The sequence below is a fragment of the Pararge aegeria genome, chromosome 20 (genome assembly GCF_905163445.1).
Source record: "Pararge aegeria chromosome 20, ilParAegt1.1, whole genome shotgun sequence".
In the NCBI taxonomy this organism is placed as follows: domain Eukaryota; kingdom Metazoa; phylum Arthropoda; class Insecta; order Lepidoptera; family Nymphalidae; genus Pararge; species Pararge aegeria.
In genome coordinates this window covers 4,909,929-4,933,517 of record NC_053199.1, presented here as the reverse complement: position 1 = coordinate 4,933,517, position 23,589 = coordinate 4,909,929, and the positions used below count along the sequence as shown (strand labels likewise).

The 23,589-nt window shown below is 37.8% G+C and overlaps 1 protein-coding gene across 1 annotated transcript; it reads right to left on the bottom strand.

Annotated features, from left to right (window-relative positions):
• Window positions 1-14,267: 14,267 nt before the first annotated feature.
• LOC120632866 lies at window positions 14,268-16,300 on the bottom strand. The gene is made up of 2 exons (XM_039902904.1): window positions 16,211-16,300; window positions 14,268-15,449 (listed from the first exon to the last, which is right to left on the bottom strand). The coding sequence occupies exons 1-2, from the start codon at window positions 16,298-16,300 to the stop codon at window positions 14,268-14,270; spliced, it is 1,272 nt and encodes a 423-aa protein (XP_039758838.1).
• Between the last annotated feature and the right edge of the window lie 7,289 nt (window positions 16,301-23,589).

Sequence of the window (23,589 nt, the reverse complement as noted above, 5' to 3'; positions counted from 1 at the left end):
ATAGCTTATTATATAGATATGGCAAGATAATGATAAAAAGAAGAGAGAACATAATGAAAAGATAAAGCATTACAAATTTGTTCCATAAAATAATGAATATTTATTACATAAATATGCATTTTTGTTAAATACATAAAATTTATATCGCCCCGCCAACAATCAGGTTTACGCTCGCCTATAGTTGTTTCACATCAAGATAAAAATTGTAAATGCTTTATTATTAATCCCTAACCGCACAGTTAAGACTAATTATGGAAAAAATTTTCTGTCTAAACTATCCTTTTATGGAATTGATAACTCCACGATCAAATGGTTCGACAGTTATCTTTCAGGTAGATCGCAGTATGTCGAAGTAAGAAATAGCGATAACACTTATATGGAATCTGCTCTATCTTCAGTTAACAGAGGAGTTCCCCAGGGATCTATACTGGGTCCACTGCTCTATGCGTTATACTCATCTGACATCACAAGTTGTTTTCATAATTGCGACTACCACTTAAACGCTGATGACGTACAGTTATATTTATCTTTTTACCCACAAGATAGAGAAGAGGCTGTAAACAAAATAAATTGCGATCTGAATCGCATACACATTTGGGCATTGAGGAATTGTTTAGTATTGAATCCAAAAAAATCGCAGTTTATGGTTCTGGGCTCTCAGCATTGTATTAGTAGTCTTAGTACACGCAGTTTTAACATAAATATAGATAATAAGAATATTGTAAGAGTTAATGAGGTTCGAAATTTGGGTGTTATTTTTGATTCTTCACTGCACTTTGAATCCCATGTGTTGGAAGCCGTTCGAAATTGCTTTTTTAGGCTTAAGTTATTATATAGAATAAGACCGTATATTGGTGTGGACCTTAGACATAAACTGTGCGAGTCATTGGTCCTATCGAAGCTCAATTATGCTGATACTGTCTTTGGAGCACGATTACTGGGTAGAACTAATAAGCTTATACAGCGTGTTCAAAATGCATGCGCCCGTTTCTGTTATGACATTCCACCAAGAAGTCATATCAGTCCTTATATCAATAACGCAAACCTCTTAAAAATGGAAGAGCGAAGAAAACTTCACTTCGCTACTTTGCTATTTGGGGTGATTAATAACGGTGTCCCGGAATACCTACGCAAAAAGTTGAGGTGGATAGAATATCGCTGCACTGGCCGGTTAAGAAGCTCCTCAATCATTTTGACGATGCCACGACATAAAACTGCCGCCTTTCGCGGCAGTTTCAAGTTCTCTGCTACTAAGTGTTGGAATGACTTGCCACCACCCATACGTGATATACAAACTGTTCGGCTATTTAAAGAAAAACTCAAAGCACATTTACTACAGCAACAAAAAATTTATAGTTCTTAAATCGACATTAATGAGGCTTTTCTTTGAATCAGTTATTTTTCCGTATGTGTTTGTGTGTGAAAAACACTATAGTAGCAGGGCTGTAATCTGTTTCTGGCGTATGTACAGACGAAGTATCTAGCATTTCCTTGGACACTGCCTGTGGTAGGCTTCTTGGTTTAGATCTGTAAATTTTATATTCCGCACCATGTTTTATTTTTAATTTTATTTTTATTTTGTATAGACTGTGGCACGGATGATGTAGTCGCAAACACGTCTGTGAGCACACAGGGTCCCCCTGAAAACCAGCGCTGCAGCTCGCTGCGGCTTCGTGCTGAGGTGGAACCCTATTTGTCCACATGCTTTTTGTAAGATATATTTTTGTATTATAATTGTAAGCGATTTTGTGGGCAAATAAATAAATTTCATTTCATTTCATTTCAAACCCCTTTATCTTGGGTCAGACAGAAGTAAACGGAGACGCATGATACAACATACATCATCATATCACACAATTACCGGCCCACTACAGGACATGGTCCGCCACGCTGGTCTAGTGCGGATTGGTGGACTCCATACACCTTTGAGAACATTATGGAGAACTCAGGCGTGCAGGTTTCCTTCATCGTTGAAGCAAGTGATATTTTTAATTGCTTAAAACGTTCATAACTTTTCGGATTCGAACTCGGAAAAGTGAGATCGTAGTCCTACCCACTGGGCTATCATCCCAAAAACATCAAAAGGCACCAAATCGATATCCCAAAGAGTCGAGTGGAGTGACCCTCCATACAAGCCTCGCAGGCCATTTATTGGAGGTAATTAAAAAGAAAACAGACAAAAGCCCGCAGCTGATCGCGACGTGCTCCGAACGCTAAGACCGGTGCCACTAGTGATGTAACTCACTATCGATATAGTCGACAAAAAAAGCGTTGATAGCATAATGGTTAGAGCTTCGGCCACGCATTAGTGGAGACCGAGTTCGATCCCAGGCACGCAACTCAATCAAAATATTAGTATCTTAACGGTCGGTGAAATCGTGACGAATTAATTAGTTTAGTTTAAAATAAATTTTAAATGTATTCAGAAATTGACTAAAATACACAATTGTCAAAAATGTAAACCAATTTATTAATTAATTATCTATAGATATTCGGCTGTTCACATCACTAAAGAATCACCAGCCGGTGGAGCGAAAGAGGACTTTTATCAGTGGCGACCGATACCAATACTTCTAGTTTCTAACACGTAATTTATTGCCACCCTACATTCCGAATTATTTATGCACCAAAATGTACCTTAATTCAAAGGTATTAAAGTTTAATTTATTTTGAACATTCAGCAGATGCTTTTTGGTCTCTGCAATTTTCTTACTAATTCTTTTCTAAGAGCCATTCATGAGTATTTTTGCAAATACCGTTTTCGACGTGTCTTAGTTCAGATTCTTAATATATTATGAAAATTAAGCTTAATTCGCTATACTCCGCGAACAGCAGCAGAATCTGTATGGTGTAATTTATAATGACTTCAATCCGTATACTCCACACCAAACAGATCCTCGGCTATGTACCTACCCCCTACGCACGTTTCGCTCCGAAACCGGAGCATCCTCTGGAGATGTTGACTTTACAATGAAAATTTGCTGCTGTTAGCGGAGTATAGCAAATTAAGCTTAATTTTTATAATATATTATGGATTTCCGCAAAGTAACGCCTGCTTCTATCAAATATTCAGGTTCTTAAATCGATTTTAATAATGCGTTTAAGGGTTTTTTAAGTCTGTGCTACTATGCTACAATATTAAAATCTTAACGCCCCGTTGGTCTTGAGGCTTGCATATTCATTTACGAATTACGAAGTTCGATTCTCGGGTTGAGTCAAAAATTGTTAATGTAGGTTAAAAACTGTACTTAAAAACATAATTAGCCATGGTCTCGTAATCATAAGTTTGCTTCATGGAAAAATGAATGTTAAAATGGAAAATGTGAAACATAAAAGAGCAAATGCTGAGTTTCTTGCCGACCTCTTCTCGGTAGAAGCCTTTCGAACCGGTGGTACAGTCACACAAACAGACATACTTGACGATGCAAAAGAGCTTATAGAGTAAGCCTACTTAAAATAAATTCATTTGGAATAACAATACGCGAAAACAGGTTAAATCATTGATGATGGAGTATAATGGAGTGAATCAATTTATAGCACACTTCGATACAAAAATATTCTTTGAACTTCACAACTGCCATAATCCACGCATTGTCCCTTACAAAATTGCGAATGTTGTTTCTCAGAGAGAAAAAAAATAGCAAAAGGTCTCGGGGATCGCGATGAAATCCCTTGACAAGATAATATCGCGCATAAATAATAAAAATACCGGCCATAAAGACAATTGATACGTTATGAGAGGCCCGCAAAGTTTATGGGTAGTAGGCTCATCGACACGGCAGGGCATGTTCCGGCGAAAAGGGTAATATAATGCGGAATGATCGCCTCTAATGTGTGTACGGCGCAGAGTATTGCAGAGCGTGTGCTACGGCAAGCATGCTCTACTTGTATAGGTGAATGAATGAATGAATATAATTTTATCGCGCACCACAAAAAGTAAATAGAACAAAAAAAAAGGTTTAATAAAACAACGTTTACAATTTGGCGGCCATAGGCCATATATAGATACTACGATAACGCACACATCGCCATCTAGCCCCAAAGAAAGCGTAGCTTGTGTTATGGGTACTGAGATGACTGATGAATATTTTTATGAATAATATACATAAATACTTATAATATAAAAACAGACATGTTTATCACACAAACATTTTCCAGTTGTGCTCTGCAAACTGCGCAAATCAGCCTTCTAGATTATTTCATAGCGCGCCATTCACTGATATAATTATTTCATAGTTATATCAGTGAATGGCGCGCTCTTTGTCACGGACAGCGCGCGGCGACATACATCAGGCGTATCGACGCGAAATCGCAGATCCATTGAAGATGTGAAAGCTGACTGTAATCTAAATGCTGCAGTTTGAAGTAGATAAGTGGAGTACACTGTTCCACGGTCGCAGCAACAAGCGCCAGATTGGTTAGTTTATAGCGTAGTGATATCAGTGAATGGCGCGCTCTTTGTCGCTGCCGGCGCGAGGCGACATTCATCAGACGTATCGGCGCGACATCGTAGATCCGCTGAAGATGTCAGATGACCTCTGCAAGTGTACTTATATAAAATACTAGCGGACCCAAGCGACTTCGTCCGCGATTGAGTCAACTTCAAAAAGTAGTTTTATGTTGTCGCGGACTGTTTTATGGAACTTTAAAGAAACAATTCCGATAAACTTACTACATATTTCCGTCGTTTGGCGTAGAATTTAACGTGCACGCATCGCACGCATTGGAATCTCTCAAAAAGTATATTTTTTGCATTTTTTATAGCATTCGTTGATACTACAAATCCAAAAAAAATCGAAGTCTAAACAGCATTTTCTAAGATGAGCGCGTTTAACCAAACAAACTCAAAAGCTTTATAATATTTCAACTATGCCCATCTAAAAAAATACGTCAATCTAAAACTCCGTTGCGCGATTTCGAAAGACATATGCGGAAAAAATAGCGATGCTATCCTGTAGGAGCTGTTTGCTTTTCCGGGAAAATAAGCCTATGAGCTATTCCAGGATGGTACGCATGCATTCGATCGTTGTCCCATATGCCTTGCGACGTGCTGTTATCTGAGAAATGTTATGTCCTTTATCTCCGACAATATTTATCAGACCTTCATTAAAATGAGACAATACATGCTTAATAACACTTTCAAATAAAACAAGAATTATTAAAATCGATTCAAATTTAACGGAGAAGCTAAATTGATAAAAATGTTCATACCATTTCCCGGCGATAACTTACTGTTTATCGTAAAAAAAAGTATCCTATATATTGAAACCAAATTTTATTTAAATCCGTTCAGTAGTTTTCACGTGATGCCCGGACAGACAGACAGACAGACAGACAGGCAAAAATTCAATAAAAATCTGTTTTGGACTCAGTATCGATTATAAAGCAGTCCCCGGTCAAAATTTTCAAAATATATTAAATGTACAGAAATCTTCCACAGATTTACTACAGATTTATTACTATTATTATTATTTATCTACTTTACAGATTTATTATAAGTATAGATACTCTATCTAACCTCATAACTGATATAAAACCTATATTTAAAGTTTTGATGCCTGCCTTGGCTAATGAACTTGACCTTTTTATATATTTTTACATTCATCCAAATATATTTTTTTGTACTCATCCATAATAATATTTGCACGCCATATACAATGACAAAATATGAAGGCCTACTAAGTTGAAAAAGTTAGCAACTAAATTTACTACAACAAAACACACATCGCCATCTAGCCGCAAAGTAAGCATAGCTTGTGAAAACCTTTATCACTCGCTATCTTAGTACCAACTAACATAGCTAGTTTGTAAGGATAGATGGATGGATGTTTGTTAACTTATAAATATGACGTCAAATATTAAATTTAAATCTAGGTCTGCACAAACATTCGGTATGTTATCATTTAAACATACATGCGAATAAGTAAATACAGTCAACCAATACATTATGATAAAAAAACTACAACATGAATATCATAAACTTACACAACACTAAAAAACCATATTATCATTTACATATTATCGTTAATACAAATTAATGTTGCTAATAATTACTAAGTAATGATTTTACGTCGATTTTTAATTTACCTACGGTTTTGGCACGTTTTATTTTAATAGGAAGTTCATTCCATAAGCAAATGGCCCCGAGCCTTAAAGAGTTTTTAAAATACTTGGTACGGTGAGCAGGTATTTGAGGATAATCATAGATAGTGTTTATCTTAGTGTTTATCTTTGGGAGAGGGGATGAAAGTGTTTGACGATTTTACACCATAAGTTCGACAAATTATAACCGATTTAATTAATTTTTTTTTGTACCATAGAGGTTATAACATATGTTTAATTTTGCCCAAACTTTGTGTACATCTGATGAATGTGGTTGGAGATAGAGGACAGAACTCCTCAGCGGACATCAGCAAACCCCTCATTTAAGGCTTAGCGATACTGAATACTTTAATTTTTTTAGAACTACATCTAAATTGAATGCCACATCAAAAAGCAAAATCAAACGCGGATGAAGTCGCGGGCAACAGCTAGTAATATATAATATACTAGGGACCTTTTAGGGTTTGTACCCAAAGGGCTTAAAACGGACGAAGTTAAATAGTTAAAATTTAACAGATGATGTTGCTGCTATAAAACAAAATACTAAACCACTGACGAATTAATTAAATATTTAGGGGTTTTTTTTTCAATTTCAATTTATTAAGCACAATACATAATGTTAAGTACAATTCAACTAAAATAATCTACACCCAGTTTGGGCGCAGCCATTAATTTTAAAATAAAAAAAAATAATAATTTAAAAACATGAGTAAGACATCGTAGAGTAGGGAAACCGATTTTATTGAGGATGCTCTAAATCAAAAAAGTTGCTCTATGAGGTTTTTTTTTGCGGTAGGAAAAAGCGGTAGTACTTCTCTGGACGAGCTCTGTCTAAAAAAGCTCTTATCCTACTAGAATCAAATTGCTTCACATCGCTTAAATATTTCTTATATACAGCATCGATCATCACAATGCGTTTAAGAATGACATAAAAACATAACCATTCATTAAATAAAATTTACGAGGACTCATCTTTGTTTGGTTAATACGACCTCGGCAGTAATCAATTCTCGTGGAATTTTACGTCTCCCATAATCGAATAACTTACAATGTATGCATATTTCTTTTAAAACCGAACACCGATGACAAAATTCTTCTCGGAAACGTTATAACCCCTTTGTTCAACGAGATGCCTTATAAAATATCTAATAAAGTGTCACATAAAGTAAAACGAGCGAAACGCTGGAATGAGATACGAAGGTAGTTTTAGTGATGTGACACCTTGTGGGGACTCGCAGTCTATTAATCAGCATGACACTGTTCTTCACCCACTTATGCAATTTCATGTCGTTGCGGCGTTTCATTGGCGTGCTCAGGTTTTTGATCAAGGCATAAAACAGGAAGATGGAATAAAATATAAAAAACCCGAGGGAAAAAAAAAAAATTAGGGTAGCCTTTGCTTTTGTGCACATATAAAGCGCACGCTATTGGTCTACCACTTTACCACTACTTACTACGCAAATATTCTAAACGAATAACTATAGTTTATGCTAGAAATGCTAGAATATAATTAGTCGATTTTACGTAATGACGGAACTACAAAAAAAACTATATCTCCAGCTTAATATAAATGTGAAAGTGTGTTTATTCGTTTGTTAGTTACCATCCTGGTAATCGACTTTAAACACTTTTTATCCTGGATCAATGTTTCCGAGGAATTTAAAAAAAAACGCTTTGGTGACCTACCTACTTGGCGTTTCAAAAGTGCTTATATTAGGCCTAATGGAAATAAATGGATTTTGAATTTGACTACTACCAATACGCACTTGGCCAGCGTGGTAGACTACGGCCTAAGCCGTTCACATTCTGAGAGGAGACTCGTGCACTGTAGTGGGCAGTGGCGTGCATTTCGTATAGGCACAAATGCACTGCCTGCTCTTAAAATTTCATATATTTCGAATAGGAAGAAGATTTTCCAATTTATACCATTATCCAGCTTTATGCTTTCCCTGGTCAATAATCTTGTCCACGCCATTGGTAGTGAGCCGTTAACGGATTGTAGAGAATCAGAGCACTAGACTATAAGATCCGACTCGATTAGCTTAAGTACTGAATTACTGCCCGCTACATCCCTACACGACGTCATTCTAAGAACGGAATTCAATACATTGTCGCTGTTATAACTGATTTATATAGAGGCATTAATGGTGACACATCGGATTTGTCGTCAAGGATAACTAACTAGATTCTGTAGTTATTTATTAGTTTACTGGACATGTTTTTGGACTCTAGATTTATATTGTTTTGAATTATCCCGTAAGTATGGTATTTTGTGTGCGAAAGTATCGCGTGAAAGGCTTCGGCCGTGGCTAGTTACCGATAAAAACTTGCCACCGAGTTATATAGCTGTCCGGCACGATGCCGCAGGGGGATTAGGGGTATAGCTTCCATCTTAGACTGCATCATAACATGGCGGCACGATATAATTCAGATATTATGAACTCCCATATGGCTCTTGCCGGAGATCGAACCTGGGACCTTATACGTTACGTGACGGGGCTTATTTTAGCGGGATCCGCTAAGGGTACGTAACGTTCTGCGTCCCTTTAATTAATCTCCATCAATCCCCTAAATAGCTTTCAATGCAGACTCTAAAAAGCTTGGTTGTTGCGTTTAACGGATTGAAGATCTTTAGATCGTGGCCACTCCCGAAAGATCGATACGCTATCCACAAGCTATCCTAATTATTATAACACACAAGGCAAAACAATACCCCAAATTAATTTAAAACACGGGACATGCCGGGACAATGGGCGTATAAATATTAATTATTGGCCCGGTTTCATATCTAGTGTAATGAATAACTAATGTTACGTGCGGCCCGGGCGAAAATTATCAATTTCCCGACGAATCCCGGGACAGACCCTTGACTCGGGACTGTTTAAACTTCAAGTTCATCTCCATGATGTGGGTTTAGGGCTGTGCTCTAACATTTTTCATTTCCGACGGCCGATTGGCGCAGTTCGCAGCGACACAGCTTTCTGAGCCCAAGGCCATGGGTTCCCACTACTGGAAAATGTTTGTGTGATGAGCATGAATGTTTTTCAGTGTCTGGGTGTTTATATGTATTTTTTAAGTATTTATGTATATAATTCATGAAAATATTCATCAGGCATCTTAGTACCCATAACACAAGCTACGCTTACTTTGGGGCTAGATGGCGATGTGTGAATTGTCGTAGGATATTTATTTATTTATTTAGGTAGGTAAATTAAAAAAATTTACACAAATAAATTTGTCAAAAATAAGTCGCGAGTTTAATTCCTAATGACTTTATTTGGTTCTTAGGGATTAAATTATAATAAGCATACGATGGTCAAGGTCACTAGACATATTCAAACATACTGTTAAAGCCTATTATCTTGAGCAATAAAGACGACAGTGATTAACTCTTACTCATATTTAATCAATCAGTTAAGCAATACAAGTTTATTCTATTCTAAAACCAATGATCAGTGCCGCTGCGGTAAAGAAAACGTGACTTTCTGACATTTTGCTAAAACTGGGGTTCAGATTTGTCCTGAATTTGCAAAATGAGCTCTACCTACGAATCGTTAAGGAGCTTATTATATGTGTCCGTTTTCGGTTTCCGAACTGACAAGAGCATATACGTAGAGCTCCTATGTGTCTGTTAAAGTCTTTTATCTCTCACAAAACAGAAAAATTCTTAAGATTGTGAAACTATAAAATGATGTTGAAAAAGAGCAATCGGCTGAGTTTCCTGCCGGCTCTTCTCAGTGGAATCTGCCTTCCGAACCGGTGGTAGAGTCACTTCAAACAGACTGACGTTTCAAAAGTGCTTATAAATTATGCCTACTTGAAATAAATGAATTTTGAAGATGTGAAGTACGCATATAGAATAATTATATTTACTTTAGTTTACTTGAACATGTACCTACCTATGATTTATAAATAAATAGTTGCACTATAGGTACAAAAATAAAGGTAGTCAAAATAAATTGACAACCCTAACTCTACCCCTTTCCGGCGGCTCATATCTCCAACAACATAAAAGCAATTCGCCAAATTGTTATTGGCATGTTAATAGTTTGAATGTCCCGACTTTGTCCCGACGAGTCGCAGTGCGGGGTCGTGTTACTCTAATTAATTATTTGTTGATACGAGTATTATGGTTATTTGGTTGTTTGTAATGTTAATTTGGAGGTTTTGAAGGTAATTTTAGATCGTTTAATTTAAGTAGGTTAGCCTTATTTTGTTCCTTATTCGGCACCATCATAATCCTAAGCCAATTTTCCACTTCTCCGACGACACAGTGGTGAGAACTGAACTGGTCCTGGGTTCGAGCCCCAGCCGGCGAAATTTTTGCAACAAGCAAGCAGACATTGGTCACGACCAATTATAGCCAGTGCCAGTGGCATGCACTTCATTCATGCAAAAAAGCACTGCATACCCTAAAATTTTTGTATAACTCATAAAGGGGAATGATTTTTTAATGTTATGCCATCTTCCTTCTTTATGCCATACCCTGGTCAAAAACCCTGTGCACGCCACTGGTCGTGGCTAGTTACCACCTTACCAACAGCGTTACCGTTCCGGTACGATGCTGTGTAGAAACCAATATGGGCTAAGAGTGTAAACCCACTCTTTATTATTTAAACTCTTTATTTGTACACTATGAAGCTAGGGAAATAAATAAGAAGTAGAATCAAAAGGCGGCCTTATCGCCTAGTATAGCTATTATAAAGAAGTATTTTAATATATATAGTAGTAGTAGTTTAATATAAAGTCTATACAGGTTAGCCCGCAAGTATCTGCGACGGCATCGTGACTTACAAAAGGTGGTACGTCAATGGCTAACTAGTTGTACAAGAAATAAAAAGTAATCATCGATCTGTCTATTGAAAACATCGATCGATTGGTTTGGTAACACCCTGCATGGATGTTGACTGTTAAACGATAATTTATCGACGATTGATCAATTGATTTGGTAGCATCAAAGTCAAAGTCAAAAATATCTTTATTCAAGTAGGCCCGGCCCATAGGTGGCACTTTTGATGCGTACATAAGAATTACACGGTAGTGAGATGATGGCGATAACCACATTCGTAAACTTAACTAAAGCTACGAGGGTTCCATCCTTAACAGTACAGCAATGATATCGCAACAAAACAATAAAAGAGGAAAAGAAACAAACCCTACATTTTAACTAACAAATCTTAATCATAACTTACACGGGCGTAGCCAGGGGCATGGATAAAATATTATATTGATATTCATAATATTTTTCCAAACAATCGTTACAACGGACCCTCCTAATTCCAAACAAGATCCCAATTAGCCAAACCCGATCCCAAGATTAGATTTGAGGCGGCATTACCTCGTCCAGGCCATTTCGGCTGCAGTAATGAATCGCCTCGAGACAGAGCCACTGTTTGCTGTTACGTCGTTGTACAACCGCCAGCATCTGTCGCAACCCTTTCTTGTACGAACCGTATGATTAAACTAAATTTAGGACAATCCTCAAAACTGGCGTGTGTCTGGCGATTTACCCTAATGCATATCATGACCAAAATATTAATACCATCCACTCATTCGACACCTTAACTCACAGTCAAAGTCAAAAATATATTTATTCATATAGGCCCATATATAGCACTTCAGATTCGTACTTCACATGAAAATGATGTGCATGGTAGTGAAATGATTGCGATGACTATATTTGTAATTTAAGACTAAAGCTGTGGGGTCTAAGAAGAAGCCCACAATAAACTTAAGCTAAACGCGTGTTATTTTTGTTATCACCATATCATATTGTCATACAGCGGTGGAAATCAAGTAGCCAATTAGCACCAAGGTGATCACCGAAAGCCAGTGCGTTGTTTTCTACGTATATTAACTATTATAAATCTCTTATTACAGCATCACTCATTAAAAAGTAAAAACTTGTTTTCCTTTAGTACATTCCCGCTATTTTTACCACTAAATCGATTTTTATATCAGCTAAAATTTTTAACTCCTACTATATAGATTTCACATTTTGATATACTCCAACAAAAGATTGTCACAGAAACCATACAAATTTTTCACACAACGAATAGAAAACTGAATAGGTAAAACTTTCAAATTTTTTGTTTATTTTTGCGATGTATTTCTATGAATCTAAAACTAATTACCGGTTAACTTGCCATAACAGCTGGTCACCTTAGTGATGAGACTCCATAAATAATTCAACTCATCAAGGTCCGATTGTACCAATGGCTCTTTAGGGTCGTCCGGCCGTCTGTTTATTATAGGCTATATCCTTGCTTAATATTTATTTGCAGCTATGTTTATTTATCTTGTTACCGACTGTATTCATTATCATTAGTTCAAGCGATTGACGTCCACAGCTGGACATAGGTCTTTTGTTCCAAAATCAACGGTCCCGGGCCGCCTGTTTCCAGCGGCTCCCAGTGATAGGGCTGGATACCACCAATTTCTTCCAGCAGAGGTAGCACAGGCAGGAGACAAAAATGATATCCCCTGATTATATCCCATGATAAGGGATATAACTAACCTGTCCTGCTAAAGCACGGTAACAGGGAAAAGGAGAAGTTTACCCCGTTTGTTATTACACATAAGTATTTGGATATTATTTCCACTTGTGCGCCAGTGCTCTGAGATTTGATAAAGCTGTGGGAGAACACATTTTTATCCTTTCCCCGGGGAGATAATTGTCTCCTGCCCATGCTTACCGTGCAGGTGAAACCGTAGCGAAGCGTCACCCAACAACAAATAAAAACGCAGCCATAAATTATTTTCTTTTTTTCAAATCAAATGAGGCTTAATTTAAAACTGGATGCACCATAAGCCAACCCTCAAACATTTAATTACATGTAATTTATCCCGGGCCATTAATCCGCGAACGCTTCTGGCCCCGGGTTGGGATAAAACGGAAAAAAATCCTTATCTACCCTTGATTACAAGCTGTCATGTCGCGGGATTCTTTTCTAAGCTGCTTGTAATTAGTTTCTTTGGTTTTTCCGCGATCTGAGTAGCTAAAAGAATTTAATGGCGGTATTTTTGAGAGTCTTATGTTAAGGACCTTAATATTTAGAAGGTGGTTTCCTAGGGTTTAGTTATCCGCTGAGAGTGTGTGAAATGGGGATCGGAAGATTCTTACAAAGTGAAAAAACTGATATTTAAAGAAAAAAAAAATATATTGGGTTAAACTTAGATTTTTTTAGATATAAGCAAAGTTAGTTTTGAGGTTTATGAAAATATATTTTTCCATGCATTCATTTGTAGTTATTTATTTATTGAATGAATTTTCAAACAAAGCCCAACTTCATAATTGTTTGACCAACAGATTCTGAAGTTTTCAATAAAAAAAAAAAATTTCGAAACCCTAATGTTTACCCTTTAGTTCTAAAATAATAGTTTTACTTAAACATGTTTTTCTCGAGTACAGAACCGTCGCAGTACAAGGTAAGCCTCGTACTTGGCCGAAACTTTTTTGCTACTTGACCAAAATAATAAAAGATACATCTAAAATGCAAAAAATGGATCGAAGAAAAAACAGACATGACGTAAATAAGTTTTGTCTATGAACAATAAGGTTTTACATGACTTTATTGCTGATCGCCATACATTACGTTACTATTTCCTTAAATCTTACAACCAAAGGAAATGCAGTAACATGCTTCAGTAGCACATTAGTCACGTAATAACACCGCGCCCTCAAGTGGCAACATCCATTTTCTTAAATGCGCAACGTAATTGGCCCCCACCTCGAGATGTTGCCAGCCGCAAAATTTATTGCTTAATTACCTAAGAAAACGCGTCGCCACCGGAACATCCAACAGATGTTTTTTATACCGTAAGAAAAACAAAACGCTTAAGAATGACATTAATTAATTCTTAATGAAATTCATCTTCACCCTCGGCCGTGTTTTAATTTAAACTCTCGATTTATTACTCGTACAATTTGTCGCGAACTCTTCTCCCTTCGCGAATAATTAAACACAACCATCCGTTATTACATTTATTAGCGAATCGAATGGACACTTTTAGAAACTCCACTGTCACAAGGCCAATTTCGAATAAAAACAAGACTTTAAATTATATTATTATACCAATAACAGGTTACACTCGATATGTCGTTCGTATTTTTCAATACATTTTCAAAAAAATAGCCGAACGACATACAGCTTTCCCGAAGTCATTTAGTATTTTCTTTGGTACGGATCTTCAATGGCGCTATGGAATAAAGGTTCGTCAAATCTGAGATAACTGTCATTTGGATTTTTTTGATCCAAGAAAGCTTTGTGTGATAGATCATTGTAATTCTCAGCAGCTTCATGATACTGATGACTATTTATCGTGTTCCTATTGGAATTTCTGTTGGGAGGAGCGCCAGTTTTAAATTTATCGTCCTTTTGAGGAAGCACAGGTGTGGGAGTTACCTTTTCATCAACTTTCTTGTCTTTAATACTAGAACTTGAGCTGGCCAAATCCCTGTAACCGTATTTCCTGTCATCCTTCCGTAAAGGTGCATAAGGATACCTGGGTCTAAATCTGTAGTCGTACCTTCCCGCCCGAGCACTATAGTCTTCATCGAAGCGTCTGTACGGATCTACGGAGTATCGATATCTTAAATCAGCACTCGGCGGCGTCCTAACAACTTCTGGGAGATGCGCGTAGTAAATAATCCTTTTCGGCTTCCGAGGAACATAATTATCATACGCTTCATCATATCTGTCCACTCGCGGTCCGTACCCCGGGTTGTACCGCTTGCGATCGTATAAATCATAGAAGGTATCACGCCTGTATAAATCGTCAGCAGGATGGTATCGATCATCGTAGTAGGGCCGTCTGTTGTCTTCCGGGTAATAAACGGCCTGCCGCGGATACACGGGCTTGTACTGCGTTGATTCTTCCTCTGGCCTTACGAATTCGGTCCTTAAATCATCGGTCCTTGTTGGTCGCTGTATCGATTCTTTATCATTCCTCGACTCGGAAGCTTCAATTGCTTTGTTCTGGGTCACGAAATTGACTCTTGGCATCCGAGAATTGATAAGCTCTCCGGACGGTTGCGGCGGGGTTAGAATATCGTGGACATCGTCACGATTTGGAAATGGTAGCTTTATCCAATTTTCATTCGAGGCTCTAGCCCCGCGTCCTGTAGGTTTGTCGGTTACGCTTTCAGTTGTTTGATACATAGGGGGTATCTCTTGAGCTGTGTTGGTGATGGAAATTTTGGTGGTGGGATCTTCTGGGGGTAGGGGACCGGGAAGCCAAGGAGTGTGTTGACTCATTGTGTCTTGCCTATCGTCTGACCGAATATTGTAGAACTTTTCTTCTTCAATAACATCGCGTCGGCCCCTGGCAATTTCTTCTGGTGAATCCTGGAATGATAATAAATAATATCATCAATGCTTTAACAGCTCACTGCTGAACTAAAGGCCTTTCCCAACGAGAGTGTTTGCCCATAATCAACATGCTCAGCAGAAGAAACAGGGAACGCAGCAAATGGTGGTAGTAGCACAGACCACGCTGCTGCCCGTTCTCCGATATATTCCCTTACGAGGCAACTCATAGAACACCCGCGGGAAGAAGAGGGGGGTGAAAACTGTATTCTGATCAGTTCTAGTTAGCCCTTGACTGCAATCTCACCTGCTGGTTATTGATGATGCAGTCAAAGATGGTAGCGGGCTAACCTGTTAGGGAGTATGGTAGTCATACCCCTAATCGGTTTCTACACAACATAGCACCGGAACACTAAATCGCTTAGCGGCACGTCTTGGACGGTATGGTTTTGGCAATTATGAATTCCCAAATTGACCCTGAATTAAAGGTCCCGGGAATCGGTCCCGGGACCTTTAATTCACTGCGCTCGACGTCGCGCAGGAAGTTCATCAATCTGGTTGTTTTTTCATTTAATCATTCATCCATTCAAACAATCGCATTTATAACCTAAGATATCGGCGTAAGTATGCCCCTCTAATAAAGAGTTACATACACAAATGTACCAAGGGGTCGGCACAAATTTCCCCATTGATTCCCAGTTGAGTGCAAAAAATTGATGCGACGGAAGGGCTAGCTCATTTTTGCGAAACGAATCAGCCTGGCTGTTTGAAAATATGAATAGGAAAGTAAGGTTTCTTACCGAATGATCATTGCTCGTTGGCTGTATATCAAAACAAAGCCTTGATTGTATGAGTATAGCACATAATGTCGCTGTGATTATAGTCTTCATTTTCGACTCATTCGCTGAAACAAAACAATATCGGTTACAAATGTAAAAGGTTTTTTTCTGGTGGGAGGCTTCGGCCGCGGCTAGTTACCAACCTACCGACAAAGCCATTAGGGATTTAGCGTTCCGTTAATTTGCCGCGTAAAAACCAATTAGGGGTATGGATATAATATAACTGCCATACTGCCTAGCAGGTTAGCCGGCTACCATCTCAGACTGCATCATTACTTATCATCAGGTGCGATTATAATAAACGGCTAACTTTTAGGGGATTAAAAAAAAAGTTTTATGCCGTCTAAAATACAAAACTGAACACTGTGGTCCTATTAATAGGAGACCCGGTTACGATCCCTGAAAGGGGCAATTTGGGAATCATAATTCCTGTATTTGCTCTAGTCTGGTTTAAGACCTCGGGCGTGGTCACGCCTCTGTTCGATAGACACATGGCAGGATGTATATAATCATCAAAGTCAAAGTCAAAGTCAAATATTTCTTTATTCAAATAGGCAAATAGATGGCACTTTTGATGCGTTGATTATATACAAAATGTGTACATAGCAGTGAGTAGTGATGGCGATAACTACAAAAAACTTAAAACTAAAGCTACGAGAGTTCCAAACTCGCCCTGGTCTAAGAAGAAGCCCACAACAAACTTAGCCGGGTGTTATTTTTGGTATCACCATCTCACATTGATCATTCATCACCATCATATCAACCCATTACCAGCCCACTACAGGGCACGGGTCTTCTCTCACAATGAGAAGAGGTTTAGGCCGTAGTCTACCACGCTGGCCCAGTTCCAATTGTTAGACTCCACACATCTTTGAGAACATTATGTAGAACTCTCAGGCATGCAGGTTTCCTCACGATGTTTTCCTTCGCCGTTGAAGCAAGTGATATTTTAATTGCTTAGAACGTACATTGTAGTATTCCTTGGCATTTACTGCCATGGTGCTGCAGCACAGAGCTGAGTAGGTGACCCGTTGACCAAAACGAAGCAACATAAGCCTAAATTATTATATTTTTATTCTTTTTCTCTGTCCTCTTGTTGTAGTATATTGTAATTTATTTATTGTGGTTAATAAATATTTATTACTATTATTATTACATAACTTAGAAATTTAAAGGCGCGTGCTGGGATTCGAACTCGGCGCCCCTAAAGTGAAATCCAACTTTTACCCAATGGGCTATCACCGCTTCAGCTATTCCATGTAGATGTATTTCCTGCGAAATATTGCTCTGTTTATATGCGTTCCGACCAATAAAATTATTGTTATAAAAATGAACATTTTTTCCCCTATAGGTACATAAAATGGTAATTTTGTACCTAAATAAGCAAATGTATGCGGACAACGTTAACGGATAATAAAATAATTATTCTAGATTTTAAATGAGTCCCACCAAATTTCACAATAGCGGGCATTGTACCCAGTAACTTTGCGCGCGATATTGTCAAAGGCGGAAACGCGATGCAATCGACGGAAGCCTCCAAATGGCCATCTAACCGTGAATATTATCTGCCTAAATTATATAAATTATTCTCTGTACTTTGGCCTCGGGTTTTGATAACTTTCATAATAATTTTGGAAGCTAGTACGGTACCTATTTACAATACAAATGAGATGATCCATTATTATCACGAAGCGGTGGAGAAGCAGTGACGAGCCGAGTTAGAATCTCTAGCTTTTCTAAGTTATGTGCGTTTTAATCGTCAAGCACAATAGCCTATATAATATAATACAATAACAAAGCTCTTCTACTATAAAGAATATATAAATAAAATAAATAAATAAAAATACTACGACAATACACACATCGCCATCTAGCCTCAAAGTAAGCGTAGCTTGTGTTATGGGTACTAAGAATGGTATATATATTATGAATAATATACATAAATACTTAGAATATACATATAAACACCCAGACACTGAAAAACATTCATACTCATCACACAAACATTTTCCAGTAGTGGGAATCGAACTCACGGCCTTGGGCTCAGAAAGCGGGTCGCTGCAAACTGCGCCAATCGGCCATCAAATGCGCTAAAATATGCGTTGCTTTATTTATAATGCATTTTTATAATGCTTTATTTATAGATACTTTTAAAAAAATCAAGAAACAAACATATTTTTTCCCACGCCCTATCACATGAACTACACTAAAACCGTTCTGCATCAAATGAGATGTATGGATGCATTGATAAAATGCGACCGTTATCATTGTGAACCTATTCAGTCGTGACCGCTGTCCGGAGTCATGTACCTAGGAACTGACCCACTTTTCATTAATCTATATGTAAAGGTAACAAGGTAAAAGGTGGGAATAATAGACAGAACCCCAAGTCTGCTTTGCAATTGTGTCTCATTGGTTGGCTCAAAATGACATAAAATAGCAATAATCCTCCTGCCAGACCAGTTATAGAAGCATTTGAAGGCTGACTGGCGCAGTGGGCAGCGACTCTGCTCTCTGAGTCAAAGGCCGTGGGTTCGATTCCCACAATTGGAAAATGTTTGTGTGATGAACATGAATATTTTTCAGTGCCTGGGTGTTTATTTGTATAATATAAGTTATTTATTTATCTACAATTCTTAAAAAAAAAATCATCAGTCATCTTAGTACCCATAACGCAAGCTATGCTTACTTTGGAGTTAGATAGCGATGTGTGTATAATCCATAATATATTATGAAAATTAAGCAAAATATAATATTCTGTTCGCGGAGTATAGCAAATTCAGCTTAATTTTCATGATGTGTGTATTGTCTTAGTATACCTATTTACTTATTTTTATTTAGGATATGCTTAGATGCTGTGGATATATGAAGTGCACGCCAATGTTATGTACTCATTACCAGCGAACTACAGGGCACAGGTCTCCTGGGAAACCCGTAGAGAGCCGTAGTCCACCTCGCATGCTAAGTGCGAATTGGTAGACTTCACACGCAGTTGAGAACGTTATGGAGAACTCTAAGGCATGCAGGTTTCCTCACGGTTAAAGCAAGTGACATTTAAATCGTATATTCTCATAACAACAATTTAAAAAGTAATTGATGCAATTATCAAAACTCATAAAATAGTCATAGGTTAGTTTGAAGCGTGTTTCCGATTAATTTCAATGTACTTTTCAAAGGTCTACAAAGAGACAATTTTCGAAACAAGAGACCTTTGCTTTTTTAATATTTTTATGTACCGTAACTGCAATGATTCCTACCAGATGGCGCTACAGACGCAATAAGTCAGCGGCAGGGCAGAGTCGCAGGTTCAAATCCTGACGGTCCCAAATTTTTTATATGCATTCAAAAATTTATAATTACCTACATTTGATATTTCCTCCAAATGTAGGCACTATACTGAAATTATAATATCTTCAGTACTTAAAGCAATTTTAAATTATTTCAATTTTATATTATTTTTTGGAAATGGATGTAATGTCTGTAAGTTAAGATTATTTCTATAATTTTAACTATTCATTTAGTACCACGAAAGTTTTTCTAAGTTAGCGAGACTGTATTAAGTCAAAAATGCCAGAGAAGGAATACAGCTACTGAGCCGATTGGATATTACAGTACCTATTCATGAAAAGCTTTTGTTTTACAACTTTTTAGTGTAATTACAACTTTTGTACTTGTTATATATGTATATTTTGTTGTATTTGTTATATAAAATACGCAGATACAACCATAACATTACGGACACATATACACGTGTAAATGCGATTTTAAGTTTTACAATTAGTTAGGGTTTTAAATATTTTAAGTTTGCTTTTTTATTTAGTTTAGCATGTATCTTATATCTTTAAACGAGCAATTCTTGTATATATATAATTGGAATCTCGGAATCGGCTACAACGATTTTCATGAAATTTAGTATTCAGGGGGTTTCGGGGGCGATAAATCGATGTAGCTAGGATTCATTTTTAGAAAATGTCATTTTATTTGTGTTTTCCGGTAATAACCGATTTGGTGCAGACGAAGTTGCACGGGTCAGCTAGTATTATATAACGGTACATGCGATGCGTACACTGTTTGTCTGGGGGAGGCTATGGCCGTGGCTTGTAACCCATCCGAGTCACCGTCAAGCAATTTAGCGTTACGGCACCATGCTGTGTAGGAACTAATAAAGGGTATGGGTTTGATAACCTAACCCTTGGACAGTACGGAGGTTATGTAAGGCTCCCCCCTCTTAAGGGGGTATAACCAAACTGAAAACCACCACGGCATGTCCCTCTTGTTGGCTTTGTTAGACGGCCAGGGAACCCGTTGTATACCTCCCGGACGAACCTAACCTAACATATGTAGTGTATAACTTACCACCGTTCGAGAATACAGAAAAACCTAACTTGTAATTAAATAAAATAAAATTAAAATAATTATAATTATGCGTTAATATTAATTAATAAGATAGTGAGATGTGTACGTCGTTTTTTAAAATCCAAACCCAAGCAAATTTCAAGGATGTATCTAGATTTTTTTTGCTTATGAGAGTACCTACGGGTGGGACAATATCTATATTTACTTGTATGAACTAGGTACATGACTATACTACGATTTCAAAATGGCTTAGGCACTTAAGAATGTAGATAAGTAATGGCTCATTTACAGCATAAGTACTCAATGGGTATTGTTTAACAAAACATCGCAGCTTAGCCTTGACATTTTTGTTGATTAAAAGGTACCTAGCACCTATTTAGAAATGTAGGTAACTGTAAAATTCCTTAGATCACAAGTCGTACGAATTAGAATAAATGTATGTGGGTACCAAAATCACAAACTAGCATGTATACATAAGAAGCAACAAAACTATTATAAATAACCATATGTAGTAAATTAACAAAACCAAAAAGTAGATTGAGAATTTTAAAAATCTGAGGTCAGCCAAGAAAAGCTCTTTTACTATTCAACACTCTTTTTTTCCCGGGCCTGTCTCCGTACTTTGTTGGCCTGAACCGTCCTATCCAACATTCTATTCGCTTACACCATAGTCCGATGGGACGGCAGCTCCGACGCGACCGGAAAGATATCAGGCTCAGTCAGCGTAACGTGCTCTGCGAGGCAAGGGTGTAATTCACCGCCTATTTACTTACTCCAGGCTAGTAATAAGAATATCTTGAAATTAAAAAGCAATGCTAAAAAACTAATCAATGGCCCAACCCGGAGATCGAATCCGAGACCTCGTGATCTGCACTAACATGCTCACCACTAGACCAACGGACAATTGTATTAACTTTGTGTCGGAAGCTTCAAGTACAATATGATCTATAACCTCCCTTAATAAATGGGCTAATTAACTCAAAAATATTTCCGGAAGTGGAATGGGGAAAAACCAGATATAGTAAAGAATTAAAAACGTATAGAAACCGTGTACACGACTAATTTTGAAGCATCAAAAACCACTCCACTTTAGTAATGCTTCATTTAACAGTTGACAGTAATTAATTAACCTCTAATGTATTAAACGTTAACCATAAAATGGTAAAATTAATGAAAAATCCCGCAGGTGTAAAATGAGACGTGCGCGGGGCGTTACACTGTTTTTGGACACAATGCACTGCATACAATAATGGCTGAATGAGGGTTATATATGTTCTTAATTCTGGGAGATATAGATTTTAATTTGGCCATTTACTTAGTCCTTCAATTACTACTAAAGAAAAATAAACTTCTCGTCTCCTGTAGGTAATAGGTACATGATAGCCGTGGAGATATTTATACTAACCTTTCACATAATCCAGTCGGCAAACAGCAGAGCTGGATCTGTCCTCCTCTCGGGGGAGTCTACCGCACAGTGAGTGCTGTGGCTGAGGACTTGCAGCCCAGTGTCGCACGGAGGGCCCGAACACCGCTCCGGTCACGCACTATGGACTTTTTGTTTGGGGACACGATTGTTTGGCTATTGGGGCGTGTTTCCATTACAGTTCTCGTTTATGCAAATGAATGGATACACCTTTATTTTATAGTTATAATTGACAGACCAAGCACATGGAACACCTATAGAGCTAGAAGGCACACCACGAGAAATAATTTAACATACAGAGACACAATTTTCTACTGGCACGCATGATTGTAAGTTTAAGTTGAAACCATCGCCGATAATCAAAGCAAAACTTCGCAGGCCATGCTGATGCAAGGAACTCCTGCGGCGTGCAGCCCTGTTTTCATCAACCTGAGCGGTAGATATATTTTTTTTCATTCCACTATTATCTCACCTAACTGATATTGCAGTCTAAGATGGTAGCGGGCTAACCTGTTAGAGAGTATGACAGTTAAGAGTATATTCAACATGGCTACCAATATGGCTACTATGCATCGTGTTTATTATGCTTTAAAGCAACTCTAAAAGATCTTTCCCAAATATCGTGTCAAATATTGAACTAATGTGTAGATACTGTAAGATAATTAATCATCATCGTTATCGTGATCGACCCATGATCTTGCGCCGGTTAGTTTCCTCCGAATCTTTTGAAATCCACCCAATGTGGGATCTACCTTCGCAGTTTCCGACACTTGATCTCCACTCCGGCTGTTTGGAACCCCAAAGTCCATCGGTCATCATTACTAAGTCCCAGGTTTTTAATCGTGTGCTACAAATTAAGTGTGCCTACAATGGAAATGCGCAATAACCTAACGGTGAATTATAATTATTAGGGATACAGACTGTTAACAATGTGAATGCGCAGCCGCATCTCCTATCGCAGAATTGACACCAGTGAGCACTGAACAGAAACAGCCTTTAAATGTATTATAAAAATTGAGTTTTCACACGGGCTGTTTATATGGGACAATAAAATACGGGACGTCATAACAGCACGGCTAGCGGAGGTGGGAGGCAAAAGTTTTATCCACTAAAAAGGGATAGAATTTGCTTGCCCATCTGTCAAAGCAAGGTAACAGGGAAAAGTAGAAGTTTACCCATTTTTATATTACATTATATTATTTTTCCGATATCCGATATCCATGCTCGGATATCGGAAAAACTGTGGGATAATTTCCGTGGCAAAAATGTCTCTTGGCAGCCTTGCAGAAAAGGGAACTCGCGATAAAGGTGGGCGGCTAGATTCATGAAATTTGTATGGCGTACTTTTGCACATTAGAGATGTGCAGACTCGTCCGTAAAGCAGACTATCCGGCCACTATCGTAGTCGGAGACTTTTCGGCAAAAAGCGCAGCCTAATCGGTATGCTTACTTTGTATGTATTTCTCGGTAAAATATGTGTACGAGAAATTAGGAACATTAATTGAAAACCTTGACTGTTTATTAAAACCTATTTTTATTTTATTATCGGTCTTACTGCATA

Excerpts from the sequence above, each read along its gene's own strand:
- LOC120632866 (XM_039902904.1), bottom strand. The coding sequence starts at position 16,300 with ATGAAGACTATAATCACAGCGACATTATGTGCTATACTCATACAATCA. Across the intron at positions 15,450-16,210 it reads CAACGAGCAATGATCATTCG|GATTCACCAGAAGAAATTGC; the intron begins GTAAGAAACCTT and ends TTATCATTCCAG.